Here is a 22,767-nt window from a genome sequence, read left to right as displayed (position 1 = left end):
ATTGATTCATACCTGATTTTGAGAAGGGGAGACAGACCACCAGTTTGACCATTTAAATTGATAGTATTAGCACTAATTGGTGACCCTCCAATCTTATGAAATTCTATGTACACCTTCTTGACATGTTTCTTCCACCATAATGCTTCACAAAAATAAATAAAAACTTAGTTAATTTTTAAAATGTTGTGTAACTAATTGATTATTTAAAGAGACAGGACAACTGTAAAGGCTTACGCAATATGATTGACACATCTGCATCAAGTTAAGAAAAAGGGTAGCACCAGTGGTGGACCTACGTGTATATTATTAATAGGTATTTGAAAACAATTTACTCTGTATCTCTAGTTTTATATATTTGAACTCGTTGAACCTTGTTTTATAGATTTGTTTACAGTTGAGAGTATACAGATTATTAGGAATTCAAGTTTGATTTTAAATTTTACATTGAATAGAATTGAAAGAGTGAAACATGAGATGAAAACCTGCTAACTCATTATATTAAAGTTTTAATTAAGAATAATGTTAATCCTTTATATAGTTGGCCTGATATTATATCTCTTGAGTGAAACCTAACACAAATATATTACTTGATTTGTCTTCAGTGACTTAGGGTCTTAGATCCACAGCGCATAGGCACTATGCTACCTTGAGTACACAATTATTGTCCCATGTACAGTGACTCTTGACCAGTCACTATGAACATGCCACCATAAGGTCCCTTCCTCAGTTCAACAGCAAATCTTCTGCTTGAATTTTCCTCTAGGTTTGACTAAGCACTGAGTGATTTTTTCAATGCCATTTGGTCATGGTTACCAGCAAATTAGACAGTGAAGTACTAGAATTATTTTCTCTGATTTTATTCTCCAGAAGAAAACAAAAGTCATTAGACTATGTAATAAATACCACTGTAAAGTGATGCTTTATCTGGCCTTGTTCTGAACAGTAACATAGACAGTGTGAACTTTGTAGGTAGTTATAATTGGCCTGGTATATTTCGTTTCTTGTACCTAAAGATTATTGGCATTGGGTAGCTATCAGTGTTAACTTCACCAAGAAAAAAGGTAAAGCATACAACTACATGTAAACCACACATGCAATTCAATTAATAAAAAAAATTTAGAGAGAAAGGAACCATGCAGTATGCAGCCTCCTGTTACAAAATACAGGGAAAGTAAATATGACAGTTTAAATTTTTTTCTCATGACTACTATTAGGCTTGGAACTGATCAAAGATGATGTTAGAAAACATGGGATAGTATTTTGCTTGCAACAAATTTGTAGTGATTGAGAGTTTTGGAATGAAGATGAACAAAGAAAGAAAACAACAGAATCTGGAAGGGAAGGTAATTTTCTTGCCATTTCACATCTTCATAAAAAGAAACGTGCATCTTCATGCTACGTCTTTCAGGCATATAAAAGCTTTGTGGAAAATAGAAGATATTTAGATGGTACAAGTTAAGGTGCATTGGGATTTGTCGGTAAACATGGTGATTGCAATCTGTTTAAACATAAAAAATGAGAACGTTGTGCTTGTTTTTTCCTTGCCTCTCAGAGCTATGTTGATATGCAGCCTATAACACTTTACACCTTCAAAGATACTACTTGCTGAATATCAGTAAATAGCAATTAATGGTCCCTTATATGACTTATTCCAGTTACAACATACTGCAAACTTAGCACAGAAATAAACTATACTAATACTTCATAATAGTATAATCTGTATCAAGGTTACAATAATCGCATACGATAATTTAGACTGCCTTTATGCTCCTGATATGGTAATTAAATACGGCAAAGACAGACATAGTATGTATTTAATTCGACCAAAAATCCAAATAACTTATGCAGCAGTACAATACACACTCCCGAGCAATTTAAAAGTCACAAGGAAAAATGTGTAGTAGTATTAGAATTGTCTGTCACAATCTTGACTAGAATGCCTATTATTTGAATTATGAAATCCAATATTTGGGTTTTGTGAGGTGAATAAGTTGGGATATGAGAAATCAGAGTAAGCATCCACTGAAGGCAATCTGTTAAGCTGATGAGGGGATTTGTCATCGAGTACAAACTGATTGTGTAGGGAAGAACCAGAGTCTTCCTTGGGCGTATCAAACGAAGAAAAACTTGATGAATGAGAGCATGAGAAGGCATGCTCATGTTCCACATCATTTATGACACCACCATCATGGTCAATTGCAGTATTTTGTTCAGTGAAATGTTCCTTCTCTGTTTCAGATTTATTAGCAACACTTGTACAAAATGGATTCTCAAAGCTGCTATCTGGCACATTTGCTCTATTTTTCTTGGTATGCTTTGTACTACGGATTTCAGCAGTTTCAGCAGCAGCCAACACATCCTGTGAGTCTAGTTTGGCTTCAGTTTTTGTCCAAGACAAGTAGGGAGCTGACTTGAAAGACATGCACTGTTTACTTTCTTTTTTACCAAATGAAGTATGGGGTTTATCTTTTTCAAGTGATCCAAATTGGCTTGATGAGTGAAGATCAATTTCACTGTGTATTTCTTCAGGAAGAGGAAGTTTTGACTCACATTGACTGCAAAATTTCACGGGGCCATTCTGATAAGGAGATAACATGTTAACACTCTGAAGTGAGAAAAAGAAGTAATAAACTAAGAATGCCATAGTCATCTTATTTTTCATCTGGCTAGTAATCCTAAATAGTAATACTATGCTATACTTACAAGTAAGTCCTCATGTGTTTTAAGGAACTTGGTTTCTGAAGCAGTTGGATCCCAATCTAAATTATGCTCAACAGCAATTTCTTTCAGAAGGTTGAGTTTCTTTTCCTCTGAAGGTGCTTGAACCGACAACAGCTCTATTAACTGCCATTGTAGTTCACATGGAGCATAATGTCAATGAAGAAAATAGCTCAACTTGTAAAAACATATTAAAGCATGAATCATCACTTGAGTATATTTTATGTTTATATGCATATGTTTCCAATTTTAATGTGTATCTTATCACATTAAGTTTTTGAATAAACATGCAAATGTTATTATTTACATTGTGACGAAGAGGATACAAGTAACTTGATTGCAAATTTTTTCCAAGATAAAAGTTCATGGAACCTGGCGATTGACACTGCAGTCAGGGGTGACATCAGCTGCTAAAGATACAAAAACCTTTCCATATTTGGAAGCAAATAGCGACTGAACCTGCATTAACTCTGGCAGATCAGCGCATCTTGGTGCAGCAAAACATACACTAGATATTGCTTCCTTCAAATCAAGGGGACATTCCCTGAACAACATTGAGAAATCAGATGTCTAACTTGAAAACAATTACATTGGTTCATTCAAATTATTAATCCATAATGTGTGTCCTCAGCCAGACTAGAGTGTTAACTCCAAGAGACCTTTGCATGTATGAAACTAAATGCAAAATATAACATTTTAACAACTGCTCTGTTTAGAACAAACAAATCGAAAAACAAGTTGGTCATTCATATATGCCGTTCTTGCTCCTCTTACCAATATCAAAAACAGGCTTTTATATTGGAATGTTGACTTTTATCAATGCATGTGCATGTTGTGTGATGGTTGCTTTGTTCTTTTGCAAACCTTTGCGATTGAATCATGGGAAGGCGTGCAAGAATAAGTTCGCAGAAGATTTGAATGATATCTTGAGCAGCCACCATGTTCTCCTCTCTCATAACATGCTCCACCTAATACCATCATGAGCAACACCATGCGGAAAAGTGTTGAAAATCCTGAAACAGAAACATTAAACAGTATACATGCGTGGAAGCGAAGGGTATTATTGATACCTTAATAACAGCCTTGGTTTCTTGACCAGCCTCAAGTAACATAGCAACGTCATTTCGCATCTGCTTTAGCTGAACCTCTCTTCTGTTTCTAAGCAACTTTATACGAGGAATTGTGAGCTTGAGCAAGGTTGCACTGAAAATGGAAAAGAACAAATAGCTTCAACAGACAAAAATAAAAAGGAGGAGCAGATGAAGGAGACAGAAGCAAGTACCATTTGGAGGCTTTAAAGGCTTTGTTGAAGAAGCAATGAAGTTTTGGCATGGTGAGAATGAAGCTGTGTAGATAGAAAATAGCAGAGGGATTAGAATACTGAAAACAGAATGGGAATTCATTAAAGATAGATACCCTTGCTTAGCAAGCAAGAAACCAGAATGGGGTGAAGCGTAGTATTCATGTTCATCAAACACATCCACATCTTCACCTGCTTCTGTTCTTACTTCGTATTCTCAGAGTCATACAAATGGTAATCATAAATGAATAAAACATGCCATACATATCAATTATTGCGAGAGAGGTTCTATTCTCCAAACCGTTTCAGGTAGAGAACAATATTTTAGTCTTCTTACATTAATATTAAGGTGTATTTAATAATAAGGGGGTTCAAGTGGAACAATCCTTATGGTCGTTTTTTCCTTAAACGAACCGGACTAGATTGGTAAGTTTTTAGATAGACCGGGTCGGTCCAGTCCGTTATGACTAATTAGGTCAAACGGGTGCGGGTTTGGTCGTTTTGACAGTCCTACTCCGACCCGTTTTCGTGTCTTCCATTTAGCACCCTCCATTGTCGCTGTAGAAGTGAGAGAAGCAAGTAACTGCACGCAAACCACTAGTGAAGTCTTCACCAAAGATTCACTTCTCTTTATCCCTTTTCTTCCGGTAATTTCACTTAGCTTTGAAATTCCGTTATTCTTTATCAGTTGCATATCATTACATTAGCCTAAGTTCTAAAATTCACCTTTACTTGTGACTTCTATGATGTATACTTATTAATGGTCCGTACTTATTGATTATTCACAAGTTTAAACCTTAAAGGTACTTTTGCATTTAATTTTGGTTGGACAAAGAAAGAAGCTATATGATAATGATTGATTTTTCTCAGGTTGAGTATTGAAAATATTTCATAGACAATTGAGCAAAGACAATGAGTTATCCACCTTTCCATGATGATGAAGACGATAACGAACCATCTTTCATTGACGAGTCTGACATTATCCATGAAGTTGAAATGGATAATGAAGATCTTCCTGACGCTGATGATGATTCTGAACTTGGTAGGGAATTGCTGTAAAACCTTCTCATCCTTAATTTCAATATTAGTAGGGTTCTATGTGGCATGTCTTGTGTATTATTTCTCTATTATGTGAAAATTTTCAACTGTTATTTTCGTTGTTATACCTTCATTGTGTCAGAATTTAGATGTATTGTTTTTGTATGTGATAATATATTTGATAGTGATATTCTTTTGAACCGTTTCAGAGGATGAGGATGCTGATTTTGTGCACAAATTCACCGCTCATACAGGTAAGTTTTGTACTTTTTTGTTTGTGTTTATGCATAGGTATCCTTGTTCTGCTGAGACTTAATTAGATTGAGGTCAAATTCTGGATTCTAAGTAGACGTTCCTCAATGTTTTTATTGACAATATATTGTCATTATTATTATTATTATTTTCCTTTTTTCAAATTTTGAAGTCGTGTATTTTATGTATGCAATGTATTACCAGGGAATTTATGGTATTTTCTTTGTTTTCTTGAATTCTTATATAGGGGAGTTGTACTCAGTTGCCTCCAGCCCAACTGATGCAGCCCTAGTGGCTACTGGTGGTGGTGATGACAGAGGATTTCTCTGGAAGATTGGCCAAGGAGATTGGGCTTTTGAGCTTCAAGGTATTTGCATGACTCCAGGTTTACTTATGAATTGATATCTTTCCATTTAGGACTAGTGCTGTTGCACAATAATTGGTAAAGTCAAGATATGTTACTTGCAGTTTATTGAATATCCAAATGATTTTTGTTATTATTAAATTTGTGCAGGTCATGAAGAATCTGTATCTAGTTTAGCTTTTAGCTATGATGGACAGCGTTTGGCATCAGGAAGCTTAGATGGAACTATTAAAGTCTGGGATGTATCAGGAAATTTGGAAGGTAAAAAACTTGAAGGTCCTGGAGGGGGCATTGAGGTGAGATTGTTAGTCAAAACAAGATGTTATTTTGTAGTTATTAGTAAAAGACAATATCAACTAGAAATGTAAAGAAAAATCCACCCTTATTTTTCTTGTTTTTCCCTGTTGTAAATAGTTGCTAAGTTAGATGTCATGAAACTTTTCAGTGGCTTAGTTGGCATCCAAGAGGACATATACTCTTAGCTGGTTCTGAGGATTTTACCATTTGGATGTGGAATACTGATAATGCTGCCTTACTTAATACATTTATTGGTCATGGTGATAGTGTAAGCTGTGGCGATTTTACTCCTGATGGTAGTATTTCTCTTCATCTTAGTGCATTTTTTGTTAATTGTTGTTATTTGTGCCATATAATTTTACACGCTTCTGTTTATTCTTACTTGGTACCTTAGGGAAAATAATATGCACTGGATCTAACGATGCAACCTTGAGAATATGGAATCCAAAAAGTGCAGAAAGCACTCATGTTGTGCGGGGTATGTAAATTGCTCTTTATTTGTGTTTATTGTGTTTGCTTTCTATTCCCCGGTAATACATATTGCCGATTATTCATGCCTCCAGTCTAAATAGTTTGTGCATTGCAACTCTCTGTAGTTATTTTATTTTGAAAACATATTCTTGTATTTTCCACTAGAAAAAAGGATAGGATGTAGTTTGAGCAATTTTTAAAATCAATTAAAAGCAACTTCACATGCATATTTTATCTATTTTTCTTATATAAAGTAGGGACACCATTCCTGTGATAAAACTTGATGTACATCATATCATGATAGTTTCACAAAAATCTAATAATTTTCCTGTCATCTGCAAACTTTTTTTTTTCCTTTTTTTTCTTCTATTTTCTTTTGATAACCTTCTAGAGTTTGCTTAGGCCATCCATATCATACCGAGGGGTTAACATGCTTGACAATAAATTCAACTTCAACTCTCGCACTTTCTGGTTCTAAGGATGGATCTGTTCATATTGTGAATATTACCACAGGAAGAGTATGTCTTTTCGTTGCATTTGATATTCACTGCACCCTTTTCTTTAGTCTATTGGTCTTGTCTCATGTCTTTGCCTTCGGGTATGTCTCATTATTCTAAGAAGCCTTTGGCTGTGTCTTGACTATTGATAATGTTTCTAAAATTTGTGGCTTATGACTTAAAGTTATATATGTTGCTGAAAATGTCTGGGACAATAGTTGCTTAAAAGAAATTCGAGGTAAAATCTCTAATCAACTGATTGATGCTAAATATCTTGGCATTTATTTAAAGAATAATAGCCTCCAATATCAGTTATAAAGATTTGACTGAAGAACAAATTTTGTTGGACTACTGTTGTCTTGTAATTTCCTCTTTCCTGTCAAGGGCTAAAGGGAACAATCATATGAACATGTATGGGAATCAGATCATAGAGCGAATAGCAAGACTAATTTTGGACTATATTGTACCTATGTTTTAATTTAAAGTTCACAATAGTCTGAAGCTTAATTCGACATTAACTTCAAACCAGCTGCCATCCTTTCTCCAATATACATGGTCGATATTGGTATATCTTTGTCATGCTCAAATGTACACGGATAATAGTTACTTGGTGGACTTGGGTTTGGAAATTGAGTAATTAGTTAATTCAGCTAGGCAGTCTGTAACCTAGCTAGACTCTTAAGGAGGTCTTCAATTTTACTATTTTTGTGTTTTATGGAGGAACCAAAGTTTTCTAAGAATTTTGTCCTTAATTCTGTAGCCTATCTTATCTTGTCCTGTTTTATGACAGCAAATTCTTACACTTTCGCCACTTTATGCCGTTTTTAATTGTCTGTTTGTATCTGCATTCTACAGATTTTATTAGCGTCCCATTTTGTCTCTAAGAAACATGTTCCTGTTTGACAGGTTGTTGATAATAATGCCCTTGCTCCTCATTCAGATTCCATCGAGTGTGTTGGGTTTTCACCAAGGTATGTATTACGATTAAGAGACTTCTCATATTCTATCTATATGTGCAATCTCGCATGTGTACAATAGAAATTTTAATGGACGGAAAGGTTTTCTGAAAGGGATGAAGACAATGATGATGATGAGAATAAATATTCCTACTTTTGTTAGATGATTAAGAAAATATAGCTGATAACATTACATCCAAAAAAATGACCCCTTCACATTTTAGACTGCGTATTCCCGTGGGATGGAAGTTATCGCCACAATAACTACCTATTTGCACTACATCGTTCTCTCTTATCTTATTTTTCTGTTTATATGCTATAACTGAATTTTACTTCTTTTTAAAATTATTGAATACCAACCAGACACGGTTATAGGAATATCATTCCTGGGTATAATATTCCAAGGAATAGGATTATTGGGAAAACAATGATACTGTGAAACAAACGTGCCCTTGTTGATATCAGGATGACAGGCATAATATAATAGGGTTAGTTTATTAAGATGAGTGAAAACCGAGGGCCTTGGCCTCATGAATTTATTGGACTTACCATAGCTGAACCAGAAGTTACTTGGTTACAGTAGAAACACCAATTCAAGAAATTATTCTACTTATTTCCGAGGAATAAGAGAGAGCAAAATGATCCAAACCTTGCTCAAATATGAATAGTTTATACATGTGGAATTTTGAATAGTTTGTTCTCTTAAATTTGCTTTAAGTAATCAATAATTTTGTTCCTTGAAATTGTATGATAGTGATTCGTGGGCCGCAGTTGGAAGCATGGATAAAAAATTGATCATCTGGGATATAGAGCATTTAATACCCCGAGCCACCTGTGAGCACGAGGTTTGTTGTAATCTTGCTTTGTTTGTGCATTCAGAGACTAGATTGGTCTGTTTTCACCATACACTGGCTTATATCTTGTGCTTTAAAGGAATTTTGCCTTGTGGACAGGATGGAGTGACATGTTTGACATGGCTCGGCGCATCATATGTAGCTACTGGTTGTGTGGATGGTAAGGTGAGATTGTGGGATAGCCGGTCTGGTGAATGTGTAAAAACATTAAAGGGACACTCTGATGCCATTCAGTCTCTTTCTGTGTCTGCTAATCGGGATTACCTCGTTTCGGCCTCGCTTGATGGAACAGCTTGTGCTTTTGAGGTTGAAAATTTTCGGTAACCAATCCCTGTTGTAGCATTGCGTAGGATTGAGGTTCTCAATCATCAAAGCAAAAATCTTTATGTTATGTGCTTGGCTTGGAGGTGTGGTGTTACTGTACACAAGCCATATTGTTATTTTTATGTTGGAAGTAAAAACTGTAGTAACATAAGCTTTTCCTGGACCCGGCCAATTTAGAACAAAAGGTTCGATTGTTTTACATCGTTTTCATATTATTGGCTTTGATGTCCATTCATGAATTGCGTGTTATTATATTTACATGTTTTTATAGGGATGTTCACATTTTCAAGTTAACATGGACCGGAAAACAAAATATGAATCTTGTAAAAGATGCTTCGGCATCTTCTCAAATCACATTGCCGTCCAAAAAGTAAATAATTTATATGAAATAACATTCAGAAATTAAAAAAGGGCCAAATTTAAAGGGATATTTTTCGATCACTAGTCCTAATTCTGCTAAACCCCAATGAATGTTGTTAGATGCCCATTATTAACAGCAGCCCTACTTGATGGTATAAAAGCTTTTGCATTAACTGTGCGTGATCATTAAGCTTCATTTTTCAAAATGATGTCGTAAAATAAATTTATACATTTTGTAAGAAAAAGAAAAAGAAAAAAAAGTTTGATGACATGATTATAAGTACGTGTTTTCAAAGAAAAGAGAGCCAAATTCCCATTATTTCCACTATCATCAGAAAAGTTTTCTCTATTCACACTATTTCATCTATTTTTCCAGCTCTGACGTGTGTCGTCGAAGGCAAGGAGCACCAAGTTATTCCATTTTTCCTTGTCATGAAAAAAAAAAACTGAAAATTCCACTAAGCACCGTCTTAATAAAGTAATATTTGATGTTTCAATGAATAAATTCCGTGTATTATTCCTTGCTTATAACGGTTCCAATGCAAAATTATTATAAGTTTTTTAGTCGTGAGTTTAATCTAATCATTTTCAGCTCAAAAAATAATTAATTGTTGAATTAATTTTTATTTGTTTTTAAGAACCCAGTCTTATTAAGACTCACACTGTATTCATATCAGCGTGAATTTAATAGAATTTTTTTATAACTGAAATTCAGTTTAAAACTTACGTATGAAAAGTACTAGAGTATGGTATTCATTTATGGTGTTTGAGGTTTGATGATCCAAAAGGAGAAGCATTGTCATATTTTTTATTTTTTTCTTAAGGATATGTTCGGTATAAGTTATAATCAATGGTTAATAGTCTCTTTTCTTTAAAAATGATGTTTATAACTCTCTTTTCGTTTGTTTAATATTATTCATGAAAATAATATAATATTTGTTTTTCTATTACAAAAGAATTTGCTTGAAAAAAATTAAAGAGTCCGATTAACAGTTATAACTAATTAAATTTCAATTAACTTTTTTATTTTATTTTTCATTTCAAGTGATTGATTATTTCAAATTTAAAATTTGATTTAAAGGGTGTCGTTTTCAGACAACTCCGACAAAAATGGATTATCCTAAATTATTTTCATCATACGAATATAAAATTTTAAATATATCTAGAGTTAGTTATTTAAAAAGTCTATTTTATATATAAATATACATTGAGAATGAAAGAACAGATAGATTATTTATGAGTTCATTAAAAATAGTTACGTTGTTCTCGTTTTTCGGCTTTTTCAAAAACGTGTTAGAAAATTGTTTTAAAGTTTGGAAAGAAAAAAGAAAAAACATCAAACAGGTGTTTTTTGTTTTTCTATTTTTGAAAATGATTTTTTTAAAATAAAAAGTAATCAATCTGGCCCTAATAATTTCATATACTGTTTTTAATTTACTTACATGTTGTTTGAAAATGACAACAATTTAAACATTAAGCTTTATGGATAGAATCTCATATCTTGTGTCCAAAGAAAATGACTTGTTTCAATCTTGTAAATGAAGTTTGTTGCCTTATGTAGCATCTTTCTTAGGCCTGTGTGAAAATTTAACGCGTTAATGCACTGCTTAATTTAGATTATTTTAATTTATATAGTTTTTTTCTGAAAGAAAAATAACGTGTCAAACTCAAATTCATGTAGAGATTTTTTTTTAACCACTGTTTAGAGTTTGACTTCAATTTTTGGATAGAATCTCGTGGTATCGTTGAAGCCTCGTATTTTAAAATATTTCTGAGACTAATTTTGATTCAGATCTAATCACACTTAAAGTTTCTAATCCTACCTGACAATGCATTTTGATAATCAAATTTAAATTTTCTCAGCCAATTAAATTATAAATTGTTTTGATATTTTTCTCTTTATTTTTTTTTTTATTTTAGGGTCAAATAAGAAACATGCATAAAAATTTGAACCTAATTGTTTGTGGGTTGTGACAAACGAACTGATAGTGACAATGCAAAGGACGATGAAGGCAGATAGAGAAATGGAGAATTTGAAAGCATCCTTAATTTCCCAAATGGAGGGCAATGTGCCATGAAATTAGCATTTTTGTGTCTTAATTTATTGGCAACTTGCATATATTATGTTATTTGTGTCCAACTCGACACAACAAAAAAGAAATTTTCCAACTTGCAACTTTCACTTTCCTACACAAGATAACTATGTTGACGTTTAACTAAACATTTATGTTTGGAAACTTTCGTCAAATACCCAATCATACTTTTTGTGACAATTCAATTCTCCACTCATTCTTCGCCTCCATAAACACTTTCTTCCAAGACATTTTTCTTTATTTAGATAGATCATTTTTTTTATGAGTCTATTTTTTGCTCAATTTTAGGAGTAAAATAAAAATGAAAACAAATTATAATATATTAACATATTAATGAATAATAATTATTGTTGTAATAGTAATTTTGGTTGTTACTGAAGTCTGAATAGTATCTGATTAGTATTATAGCAATATATGCTCGTACATAGTATTAGGAATTTAAGACGAAGTTTTAGGTATAAATAAATAAAATAATTATTATATAAGAAAAAAAATCCACAAGTTTATTATTTTAAGTTCTTTTTGTTATAAATGATGTTTTTTTTATATAGATATTCACTGTTTATTGGTGTTAAATTTTTCACGTGTTTTTTTTATAAAAACCTTTACAATAATATTAAAACTAATAGTTCATCTTAATGATGTTCAGACAATTATGATATAAAGTGAATGAAAATTTCTAAAATTTAAGATTGAACACTTCTAACATACTCGTGTTTGAAATAAGGTATCTTAATGTAAAAAGTTAGAAATTCAAAATAAATTAAAAAAAATTCATTAGGTAAAAATATAAGATAATTAATATATAAGTAAAAGATTTCATAATATTACTTTGAAGTAGAAAAAATAATGAAAGTTTTAAGTTAAAAATAATGTATTAATATTTTATATGGATTTGTTTACTATACTGAATTGTTTTAACATTTATTTCCTCTTAAAAGCACCACAACATAAGATCTTTAAAAAATCGATTTATTAGTATTTTTCAATTTAATGACTAGTTATGGTTGTGAGTGGCTGTGAATAAGTGAAAAAAAATAGTTACTTTCCACTTGAAGTTATTTCGTTTAGTATGAAATCAAGTGTGTCATACTCCATAACTATTTGGTGATTTATTTTATCGATTAATATTGAGTTTAAATAATATTCATGATTTATATATATATATATATATATATATATATATATATATATATATATATATATATATATATATATATATATATATATATATATATATATATATATATATATATATATATATGAGGTCTTGAACTTTTAAGTAAAAGGTTTTTTCTCAACACTTCACCTTCTGTCTGTCTTTCTTACGTTAGTATTGAAAGACACAATTTACTTTTTTCCACACTATAGTATTTTTCTCATGGAATCTTCTATCCATTGCTATCTACTTAACTTTCTAATCAAAGAGTGAAATTAGATTAATAAAGGTTAATTGAGTTGACACTTGTTTTAATCTCTAAACGATGGTATCAGTGTGCGACAGCGATGTAAGATATTTAATCTTAAATCATGTTTCCTATCTAATTACACAAAAAACAACATTAATAATTACAGAATAATGAAATGTATAAAGCCATATAAGTTTACTTCTTTTTTTCCTATTTATTACATTAAGATAAAATAACACCAACAGATTCTAACTGTAACTGTGGAGAGCAAAAAAATTGGAAAAGTAGTATTTAAGCTTACCCTTTTGGAAAGTAAAAAGTGGTATTTAATATTATTTTTTAATTCACTTTAGATACATTATAATACTGTATAATTACTTATCTTTTAGAAAGAAAGAAAAATACATTGAACGTGGGAATGTGTAAGTTAGGAAGACAAAAACTGTCTGAGATCTTATCTTAGCAGAATCATGCGACACGGGTGACGCTTTCAAGATACCACTGTCACCAAATAATTGAATTCAATATTTTAAAATTTTCTATAACTTTCTAGCTACCTAGCTTCCAACCAAATTTTAGGCCATGCGCCACTTTCGATCACCAAAACAAATTAATAATTATGATAATTTACACTTCTTATATTAAAATTCAAATTATTGGATCGGTATAAAGATATTGTATGATAATTACTAAAGATTAGATATGTATTTAGTTATCTTAATTCTTATTCAAGTTTAAATAAAAACTAACTGATTTAAAGTACTTTTACCAAAATTATTGTTTGTTATTATATTAAAACAATAATATAGTTAATACTTATATTAAATTAATATTTATTCTGAGAAAATATATTTTTGATAATTTAAAAACAAATATTTTTGTTATAATATATAAACTCATGCAAACTAGATATAACATGATATTTTTACATTTAAATAAACTTAAACAATTAAAAAGAAACTTTATTGTTAATTATTGGGATGTGGTGTGTTTAATTTTGAAGGTAACTAGGTGGTTTGTTGAATGGAGGGTTTGTTTGGTATGGAGTGGAAAAGATGGTTATCCACAATACCACTGTGTACGACCCATCATATATGCTTACTTCCTTTCCGATTCCAATTATTATATCTCATTTCAAAAGAAATTGTTCACCAATTCCAAGGATATTTCTAACAAAAAATAATTCTTACTTTAACAAATAATAAAAGAATAATTATTAATTATATTATATTATTGTATGTGTAGTCACAACAATTTGTTCAAGTATTAAAACTCGATTAATATTAACTCCGTCTCGGTGATTCTGATATTTAAAAATGCTAAAAAATAATATGGAATAGAAATAATTATATAAAAAATATCAAAACAATATTCTACACGATAAAATAAATATAAAATAAAAATATTAAAAAATTAAAAATAGTCAAATTTGGATCTTAAAAACATTTTGACACTGTACTTAATAAAATGGCACAAAAAAAAACAAGACATATAATTAATGATACAATAAAATTAAAAATATATTAGAGATTTGAGAAAAAAAATTCAAATATTAAACTAGTGAAACTATTGGAAGATAATAGAAATTATGTTAAAAAAATAGTTATTTAAACGAAACAAAACTTAAGAATGAAAAATAAATAAGATAATTTTTTTACTTTATCTATTATTTATGCTATTGAATTATGATGTAAAAAATAAATACAAATATATATATATATATATAAGTAGAAAAATTCAAATACAAAATATAAAAATTATTTAATTTAGATACTTTGTTTAAAGATAATTGCATAAAAGTTTTGATCAGAGAAAATATATTTAATCAATGAGATATTCTTCTCCATACTCAATCGAAAAAATAAGATATTATTCATACTCACGTACATAATCAATGAAGATATTTTTCATCAAAACAATGACTGATTCAAATAATACTCAGAAAACCAAATTATGTATTGTTGTTAAATATGTTAATATATCAAATAGATGTTAAAATTAAGATCTTTGCTTTAAAATTTTACTTGTTATTATGAAATTAATTTCTCACAATGAAATGAAAACTATTTTCATATTTTGAATCTCAAATTTTAAAACATTATGTATAATTGTAAACACTTTAATTTTGATTATCACTTTATTCAATTTTACGTGTGCAATAATCATATTAAACAATAAAAATAAAACTTTCAAAGGATCCTCTACTTCATTCAAGACCCACTAAGTAGTTATGTTACGAATTACAATTAGGGATTCAAAATAACTGAGATAATCCTTTATATTTAAAAACTAACGTAATTGATTATGTATGGTTATACTCAAATACTCACATAAAGGATTATATATGATTCCATGGATTTTCCAGCATGATCAATTATATTAAATTCCATAATTAATCGTGTTTTTTTCTTCTCATTTGGGTGATCCATAATCACAAAAACCCATGATCATGTTGTAAAATATACATATACACGACAAAATTAATCCGAGAAACATGTAAACTACTTGTATACAATTAATATTGTCATCAACATAAAAAATATTGTTCATTTTTATTTAATTGTAAACACTTTTTTAATGTGATTGATTAATCATTTCTCAAAGTCTAACAGATATTTTCATACGTATTTACGGATAAATTTTAATTCAGTACATTTTTCATCATTGAATTGCTGTCAAAGTTTAAAAAACACGCCAACAAGGTCTTGTAAATTTTAATTTCAATATCTTTCACAATATGTATTTTTAAGATATTTTAAATTTTAAGAAAATATTATTTCTTGATAGGTTGAAATATCAATAACGAATGAGTTGGATTAGTTGGATTCCATCAAATTCTTAATTATACTTTCAATAGATAGAAATATATTAGTAAGTTTTTTCATCCTAACCACCATACTCTAAAAAATAAATATCAAACATCTAGTTTGTTACTTTAAAAATAATTTACCAAACCACATACATCTTGACCAATTGTGATATTTTTTTTTTTTTGTAAAAACTTATTTTAAGAATCGAGCTAGCATTAATGGAGGGGAGAAAAGGAAAATAAAATTGAAAAACAGAAACTTAATGCTTCAAATTGTAGGAAAACACCTTTGTTATAACAGTTTTTACTGGCGTGGTATATTTTAAATGCTCTCATAAATAAGTAGAAGGACGGAATTCAAATTAAATTGAAATGGGTATAAAAGGAAGTTAAAATATGATTACAAAAATCATTGAATAATATAATTTGAAATAGGGACATTTTAATTTTTTAAGAGGAACGTGTTTTATTTGGATTTTTAATTTTCAATTTTTGTTATATTATATGAGGGAAGAATGTAAAAATTATTAGGTGACAAATTTGTAGTGGCCGGAAAAGAGGAAGAAATAGCAATTATGGATGCAATTATATGCTTCCATTCAACACACGAAACGCATCACACCCAATTATCTTCTTCCGTCTCATAACATATTTTCATCATCTTCACAAACTCTCTTCCCAATAATTCATCCTATATTAATGCATAATGCCACGTGTCCACCCACCTGTGATCCCAATCATTCAAGCAATATAACAAATCAGCACCTCTTCCACCTTCTAATCACACCACAACAAGTGGACCAATATTATCACTCCACGTACTCCACCAACACATCTTATTCCAACCCACGTTCTCAACTCTAATTATCGAGTTATCACATTACCGTAAATAAATAAAAAATCATTCTGTGAATATTTATTATTTTAAAACATTCAAATACTTCCAATTTTCATGTATATATTTTATTATCACTTAAAACTAATATTATTCTGTATTTATGTACTTCTTAGTCATTAGTATAAGTGAATTAACTATATTCATTACAAAACTTTAAAGTTGTTTATATACGAGTCAGTGTCTCAAAATGTTATCATCTAAGTTTTAGTTTTGTATATTTGTTTATATTTAACAGGTATATTTTTTAAGTAATTCAGTTTAAGTCAATGTATTCTTTAATTAATATGCGACGAACTAATTAGAATAAATTGAATTGACTCGTCGTGATATATGTGTTTTACTTAATTTTGCATTTTACAAAATTTGTTACACCCCTAGATCAATCACATAGTAACTCAAGCACGGGTCTTGAACATGATAAATAACATATTAAAGGTTTTTAGGTATTTATATCTTTATTTGTTGTTGTAATTCTAATATTTTGGTGAGGTATCATGAGAAGAAGAAGAAAGTTAATAAATTCACTTGGTTATATTTGAGAGAGATTGTACAAGAAAATAGACTAGAGAGGATAAACGTTAATTTTCATTTTATATTTTATTATTTCATAAAAAATAAAATGAAAATACAAATTTAGAGTTTTTTTATTAACTATTAATTATGTTATTATATGTGCATTCTAAACAAAATATTACCATTTATTTATTTTTCTCATAAAATTTAATCCCATGTATATATTTTATTTTATTTACTATCATGCATTACAAAATGAGATTTATTATGATAATTAACTCGTTACTCTCTCATGTTATGGTTTTTAAGTGATGAAGAAATAACAAGTATGAAATGACTATTTTTTTTCTAGTTGAACCTTACCAAAGAAATACCGTGTTGCTTATATGATATAATTTATATATTTTTAAGTTGATAACTATTTTGCATAAGTGTATATAAATACGTGAAAAAAGTTTAAAGATATTAATTCATCAATGATGTGATATATCATATGTTTTACTAACAATGATATGTGAACTAATGATCATGATTGATTGTAAAATATGAAATATTGAACATTACTAAAATATTTTGAATGTGTAGATATGTATTGATGTGGTATGTGTTAATAATTGTCAAATTGATGATACTCTTATTTATATAAGTAAAATTATCACACACGATGAATAACAAAAAAAAATCACATTATGTTAAAGATGAGTTTTATTAGAACTCGATTATAAATATAGAAATCATGATATTATTAAAAAAAATTAAGAATCTATACAATTGAGGAAAGATGATTAGACATATTAAGTTGTTAACATGTGTTAGTCTTTATGTGTTATACTAATTTTTTGAAATTAAGTTTGATGTGATTTGTGATGATAAGTAATTAATATAGAGCTGTGCATTAAGTGATTTTCTTTTCCTAACAGAAAACGTAAAAAAATTGCATTAGATTATAAATAGGTTGAAGAATATATAAATAAATATTATCTAAATTTTGATGTTTTTTCTCAAGTAAAATGGCTGCTATTAAATTATGCACTGATAAGTTGTGCGTGTTCCTTGAAAGTTGGCCAAAAAGAAGGCCGATTTGCCTTAATTTTGAGTGACTAATTCTACCCAACAAACGATTTATGGTGAAATGAATAAGGCGTTGGTTGCAAAGAAAAGGGTGTGAAAGAGAATTAAAATATTGAAAAAGGTTGAAAAAGAAAGAGACATGGAACCTCATTAATAAATGCACGCAAAAGACAACGCCGTCTTTCCACTTAAAAATTCATTTCTGTTTCAGCCCACCAATAATCTTTAAGTCTATTCAACCCCTCAATCTTAACGTAATTTAATTTCAACCCCTCTACCTCGACGTATTTGCCTAAATTATACATCAATGTGAACGTGAGACTACGAATTTCAATTAGTAGGGTTTGGGTATAGTAGTATAGTAGTATAGTACGCGCATTTCAAAAGAATACTTTATGCTAGCGCGTAACTCTTTTATTCATTACGGTATCACTTTTCAAAGGTTGAACAATAATTACGAATATTTACTTGTTAGTTAAATTATATGTTGAAATATGTTTGTTATTTTAAAAATATTTTCTAATATAGAAATCCGTATATACATATTAAATTATAATTTAGAAGTTTGCATACTGCGTTTGATGTAGGATGAATAAAAAAGGGTAAACAAAATAAGTTGTTGAATTAAATTGTGTCGAACATGCTTCAGAGGAAAATGTAACAAGTAGTACATTTTCATTTATATTATCATTTATGTTATGTTACGTACGAAACTTAATCAATCATTCATATCCATAATCGATACAATCGATAAACAGTTATTTGCCAGAAACTCATTTTTAAGTGTTGACCAATTATACGGATCAAAATACATTAACTAATTATGTAAATTTAAAATATCAATTATTTCGTTCAATTAGTTTCTTATTAACAAAAGACAATACCAAACATTCTAAAATCTATGATTTCAAAGATAAATCCTGCATGTGAGCAATGATTTGATGAGGCGATAATTGTTGAATTAATCGGCTTTTAGACACTGCTTCTTATATGCACTTAAATTTCATTTTATATAAATTTTGAGTGGCCTTTTTTATTTTGACCATGAATTTATAAACTTCACTGTTTGATGTGTGGATTTTGATTGTTGAAGTGTTACTGGTCTTTACACATGGTAAGATTTTAATTAAGATTTGTAATTTGATTTGTTTTTTTTAATATGACAAAGTTTTCGTTTTAATTGTCATTAATGTAAATAATGTTTGACTCTTTTAATTTTTAAAAAGTATATCTCGAGTTCTTATAATAGAGTTTGTTTATTTATTTATTTATCTATTTTTGAAATGGTGTACTTAGGTACACAGTTTACCAAAAGGTCCAAATTTTAAAAATAAAAATAAAAATCACCATAACAGTTAAGCCGTGTCCAACTTAAACGACATTAAAAAATGACTTGATTTAATTTGATCATAATATATATATATATATATATATATATATATATATATATATATATATATATATATATATATATTAATTTTCTGGATAACATATGAAATTGGTATAAGTTATATTGATACTTTAAATCGCATAGAACAAGATTTTAAGTAATTAAGTAATAAAAGGATTATGAAAAATATATTTTTATTAAAATATAAAGAATGTGAATTCCATCATATTCAATCGAATGAGAGTTTAATATAATATATGTTTTTGTTAAAGTTTTAGGAAACATGACATTTATACTACTTCTTTGTTTTAAATATTAACTTTATGTATTATTTTATTTTTTTCTACATTGTCTATATTATTTTATCATTGTTTATTATTCTTGTTATTATTATTTTATTGAGAGTAATTAAGATATAAGTCTAAAACACACACAAATCTTATATCATTGTTTGTTATTATATTACTATTTAGAGTAATTAAGATGTGAGTTTAAATCACACACCAATTTCATACTGAACAAAAATGAGAGAATTAAATATTAAATAAAAAGAATATTGATAAACTTATTATTTTAGAGTTGTATATGAAAAGTAATGATAATTCTTTTCTGTTGGTTTCGGTCGAATTACAATTATAAAATTTATTTATAAATCTTTTAATAATATTGTACTGTATAATATATACGGGTCTGAGAAGTTCATAATTCATTATGAATAATCGAGAGTGAAAGTTTTAATATATATGAAACGCGAAAAGTAGTAGATTTCAATATTCCACCGGCGATTGGAAAAGGAAAAGTATGAATGTATTTTAAGAGGCCACACTTGGTGAACAATTACTGTAAGAAGCAATCCAGATATTAACACTTATTTTTAAATTATCCATTAATTAATTTTCTCCTAACAAACTATTCCACAAATGCCATATGCCCAACATGTGACCCAAACATGCTTCCATTTCAATCTAGAATCCATACAACCAAATTTTAAATTTTAAATAATAATATTACATTTTGGATTACTGTGAGTTATCATTACATTTTTAAATTCATAAGCAGATTCCTTTATAAATAATCTTTAAAACTTAAAATTGACGTTTTTTTGAGGTTATCTTTTCGTGCTAAAGTGAAATGAAAAGTAATTAAAAAAAAACTATTACATAGGTTGTAAAGTTATATTTTCGTTAATCATTAATATTTTAAAACCAAGGAGTTCATTTGAATTTATTACATTTAAAAACTGGAAAAAAATGTTACGTCTTAACCTCCTTCATTTTTAATAAAATGTAAAAAATTACGATATGTTGTAGATGTAACACAAAATCAGAGAACAAAATTTCTAATAAAAGTTAGAACACAATTAATTCCAATTTATACAAACTCTTAATAATGTCAACTTTCACCATTAATTATTATTATTATTATTATTATTCAACCTTAAATATCTGCTAGGACCCCTCTTATTGGTCCCACTTCATAACATGTAGCTACTTTTTTTGAATTTCAAACTTGAGTCCTGTTTTAGTTTTGGATCTACCGAAACACATTTCAATGTCATGTATCTTCGTAATTTTATCAATTTCCCTCTTTAAATGTATTTTCAAGTCAAATTACATTCACGAAAAATAAAAACAAAGATGTCTACCATGAAATTAAACTTTAGAGAGTTTGAAAATTTTGGAACAATCAAGTGCCGCTCTCCTAATGTTTATATTATTTAATAGGTTAAATTCATGTATTTTATTTGTAATAAACATTTTCTTTACCATATCTCGTATCGGTAATTTTTTTCCTACAAGAGTTAATTAATTCAGTCGTTGTTGAGATGTTTATGTAAAATATTGATTTATTTTAAAACCGTCCTGAGAAATCATGTGATTGAAACTAATCTCTACAGTAAATTAACGTATTTCATGAATCACTTAGTTTCGTGATGTTCTAGTTATCATTTGCGTCATAAATTTGTCTCACCGTGATCTCATCTCTTAAGTATGATTATATAAAATATTACGAAAATTAATGATTTGATTTGTCGCCTGGGTGGGTGTGGATATTTACAATCTCAAAACTAAAAAAACAAAAAATTCCCCAAAACTCTTTTTCACTTCTCTCAACCCTTTTTATTTCATCTCTATCACTTCAAAATTTTTCCTATCATCCCTAATATAGTTTCAACTAAACACTGGTCTTCCTTCCTTACCCAATTTGTTTTTATCTCATCTTCATAATCTCTCTCACCTACACACAAAATTATTTTGTTATTAAAATGGAGAACAAATGAACGAACAAAACAAGAGTAACAAATTGCGGTGTCGCGGGATGCTTTTAATTAAATTATAACGTTTTTTGGATTCGAATCTAAGAAAAAGATGTAAACAACTAAGATAAAAAAGAAGAATTCAAAAAATGATGAAATATTTCGTTCCAATTTAATTGAATATAGTACTGGAACTATATTTTGTTTCAAATTATCAGTATTTTAGTTTTTTTTTAAGTATTTTTTATGATATCATTGTCCCAACCTATCCATGAATCTAAGAAATAGTGAGAATTATTTATTTCTAGCGAGAATTCTTGATTTCTCTCAATATCTCTCTCAATTCGAAAGTTCAGGATTTGAATTGATGTCCTTTCGTCGAATCCTCCTAATTGTATTGATTTATCCAAAAGATTTCACTTCAATTGGATTTGTGTGGGTAAGAGAGAATATGAAGATGAAAGAGAAATAAATTAGATAAGCGAGGAAAGTGAATTAGGGTTAGACGAGTGTTTTTTATTTTTGTTCAGTTGACACTAGGATATGAATGACAGTAAAAAAGTTGGAGTGAGAGAGATCAAAGAAAAAAGGTTGAGAGAAATGAGAAAGATGAGTGTTTTATTTTTAAGTTTTAAAAATAAAAATTATTAAAATACCCTTAATCTTAAAACTCAGAATCCATAATATATAAGAATATTTTTGCCTATTAAAATCCGATACACGTTACTAAAATGTACCAACTGAAAAAAACGTACGATCATATATATATATATATATATATATATATATATATATTCTAAGTTAAGGAATAGTATTATTTGGGAATAATATTGCAATGATGATTCAATATTTTAATCACATAATTGAGTTGTAAATGGAAAATATAAACACATGTC

The 22,767-nt window shown here is 29.0% G+C and overlaps 2 protein-coding genes across 2 annotated transcripts; one reads left to right on the top strand and one right to left on the bottom strand.

The window, feature by feature from the left end:
- Positions 1-1,518: 1,518 nt before the first annotated feature.
- Positions 1,519-3,686, bottom strand: LOC148194683 (uncharacterized). The gene is made up of 4 exons (XM_088097691.1): positions 3,583-3,686; positions 3,091-3,262; positions 2,704-2,844; positions 1,519-2,578 (listed from the first exon to the last, which is right to left on the bottom strand). Exons 1-4 carry the CDS (start codon positions 3,672-3,674, stop codon positions 1,907-1,909), a joined length of 1,077 nt encoding a protein of 358 aa, XP_087953817.1. The 5' UTR covers positions 3,675-3,686; the 3' UTR covers positions 1,519-1,906.
- An 848-nt stretch (positions 3,687-4,534) lies between these two features.
- LOC148194682 (putative WD repeat-containing protein C25H1.08c) lies at positions 4,535-9,310 on the top strand. The gene is made up of 11 exons (XM_088095737.1): positions 4,535-4,665; positions 4,889-5,060; positions 5,266-5,310; positions 5,556-5,675; positions 5,823-5,968; positions 6,118-6,265; positions 6,364-6,447; positions 6,843-6,958; positions 7,844-7,908; positions 8,648-8,738; positions 8,847-9,310. The coding sequence occupies exons 2-11, from the start codon at positions 4,931-4,933 to the stop codon at positions 9,069-9,071; spliced, it is 1,170 nt and encodes a 389-aa protein (XP_087951863.1). The 5' UTR covers positions 4,535-4,665; positions 4,889-4,930; the 3' UTR covers positions 9,072-9,310.
- Positions 9,311-22,767: the final 13,457 nt, after the last annotated feature.

This window comes from Vigna umbellata, chromosome 8 (genome assembly GCF_029865625.1).
Source record: "Vigna umbellata cultivar VRB3 chromosome 8, Vumbellata_1.0, whole genome shotgun sequence".
Taxonomy (NCBI): Eukaryota; Viridiplantae; Streptophyta; class Magnoliopsida; order Fabales; family Fabaceae; genus Vigna; species Vigna umbellata.
This window is presented reverse-complemented; position numbering and strand designations above follow the sequence as displayed.

Bases quoted from the DNA above. Each gene is read 5' to 3' on its own strand.
- LOC148194683 (XM_088097691.1), bottom strand. From the start codon at position 3,674: ATGAGAGAGGAGAACATGGTGGCTGCTCAAGATATCATTCAAATCTTC. The intron at 3,263-3,582 runs GTTTGCAAAAGA...AATGTTGTTCAG, and splicing joins CCCATGATTCAATCGCAAAG to GGAATGTCCCCTTGATTTGA. The intron at 2,845-3,090 runs GTTCCATGAACT...CTACAATGGCAG, and splicing joins ACTGCAGTGTCAATCGCCAG to TTAATAGAGCTGTTGTCGGT.
- LOC148194682 (XM_088095737.1), top strand. From the start codon at position 4,931: ATGAGTTATCCACCTTTCCATGATGATGAAGACGATAACGAACCATCT. The intron at 7,909-8,647 runs GTATGTATTACG...ATTGTATGATAG, and splicing joins TGTGTTGGGTTTTCACCAAG to TGATTCGTGGGCCGCAGTTG. The intron at 8,739-8,846 runs GTTTGTTGTAAT...CCTTGTGGACAG, and splicing joins GAGCCACCTGTGAGCACGAG to GATGGAGTGACATGTTTGAC.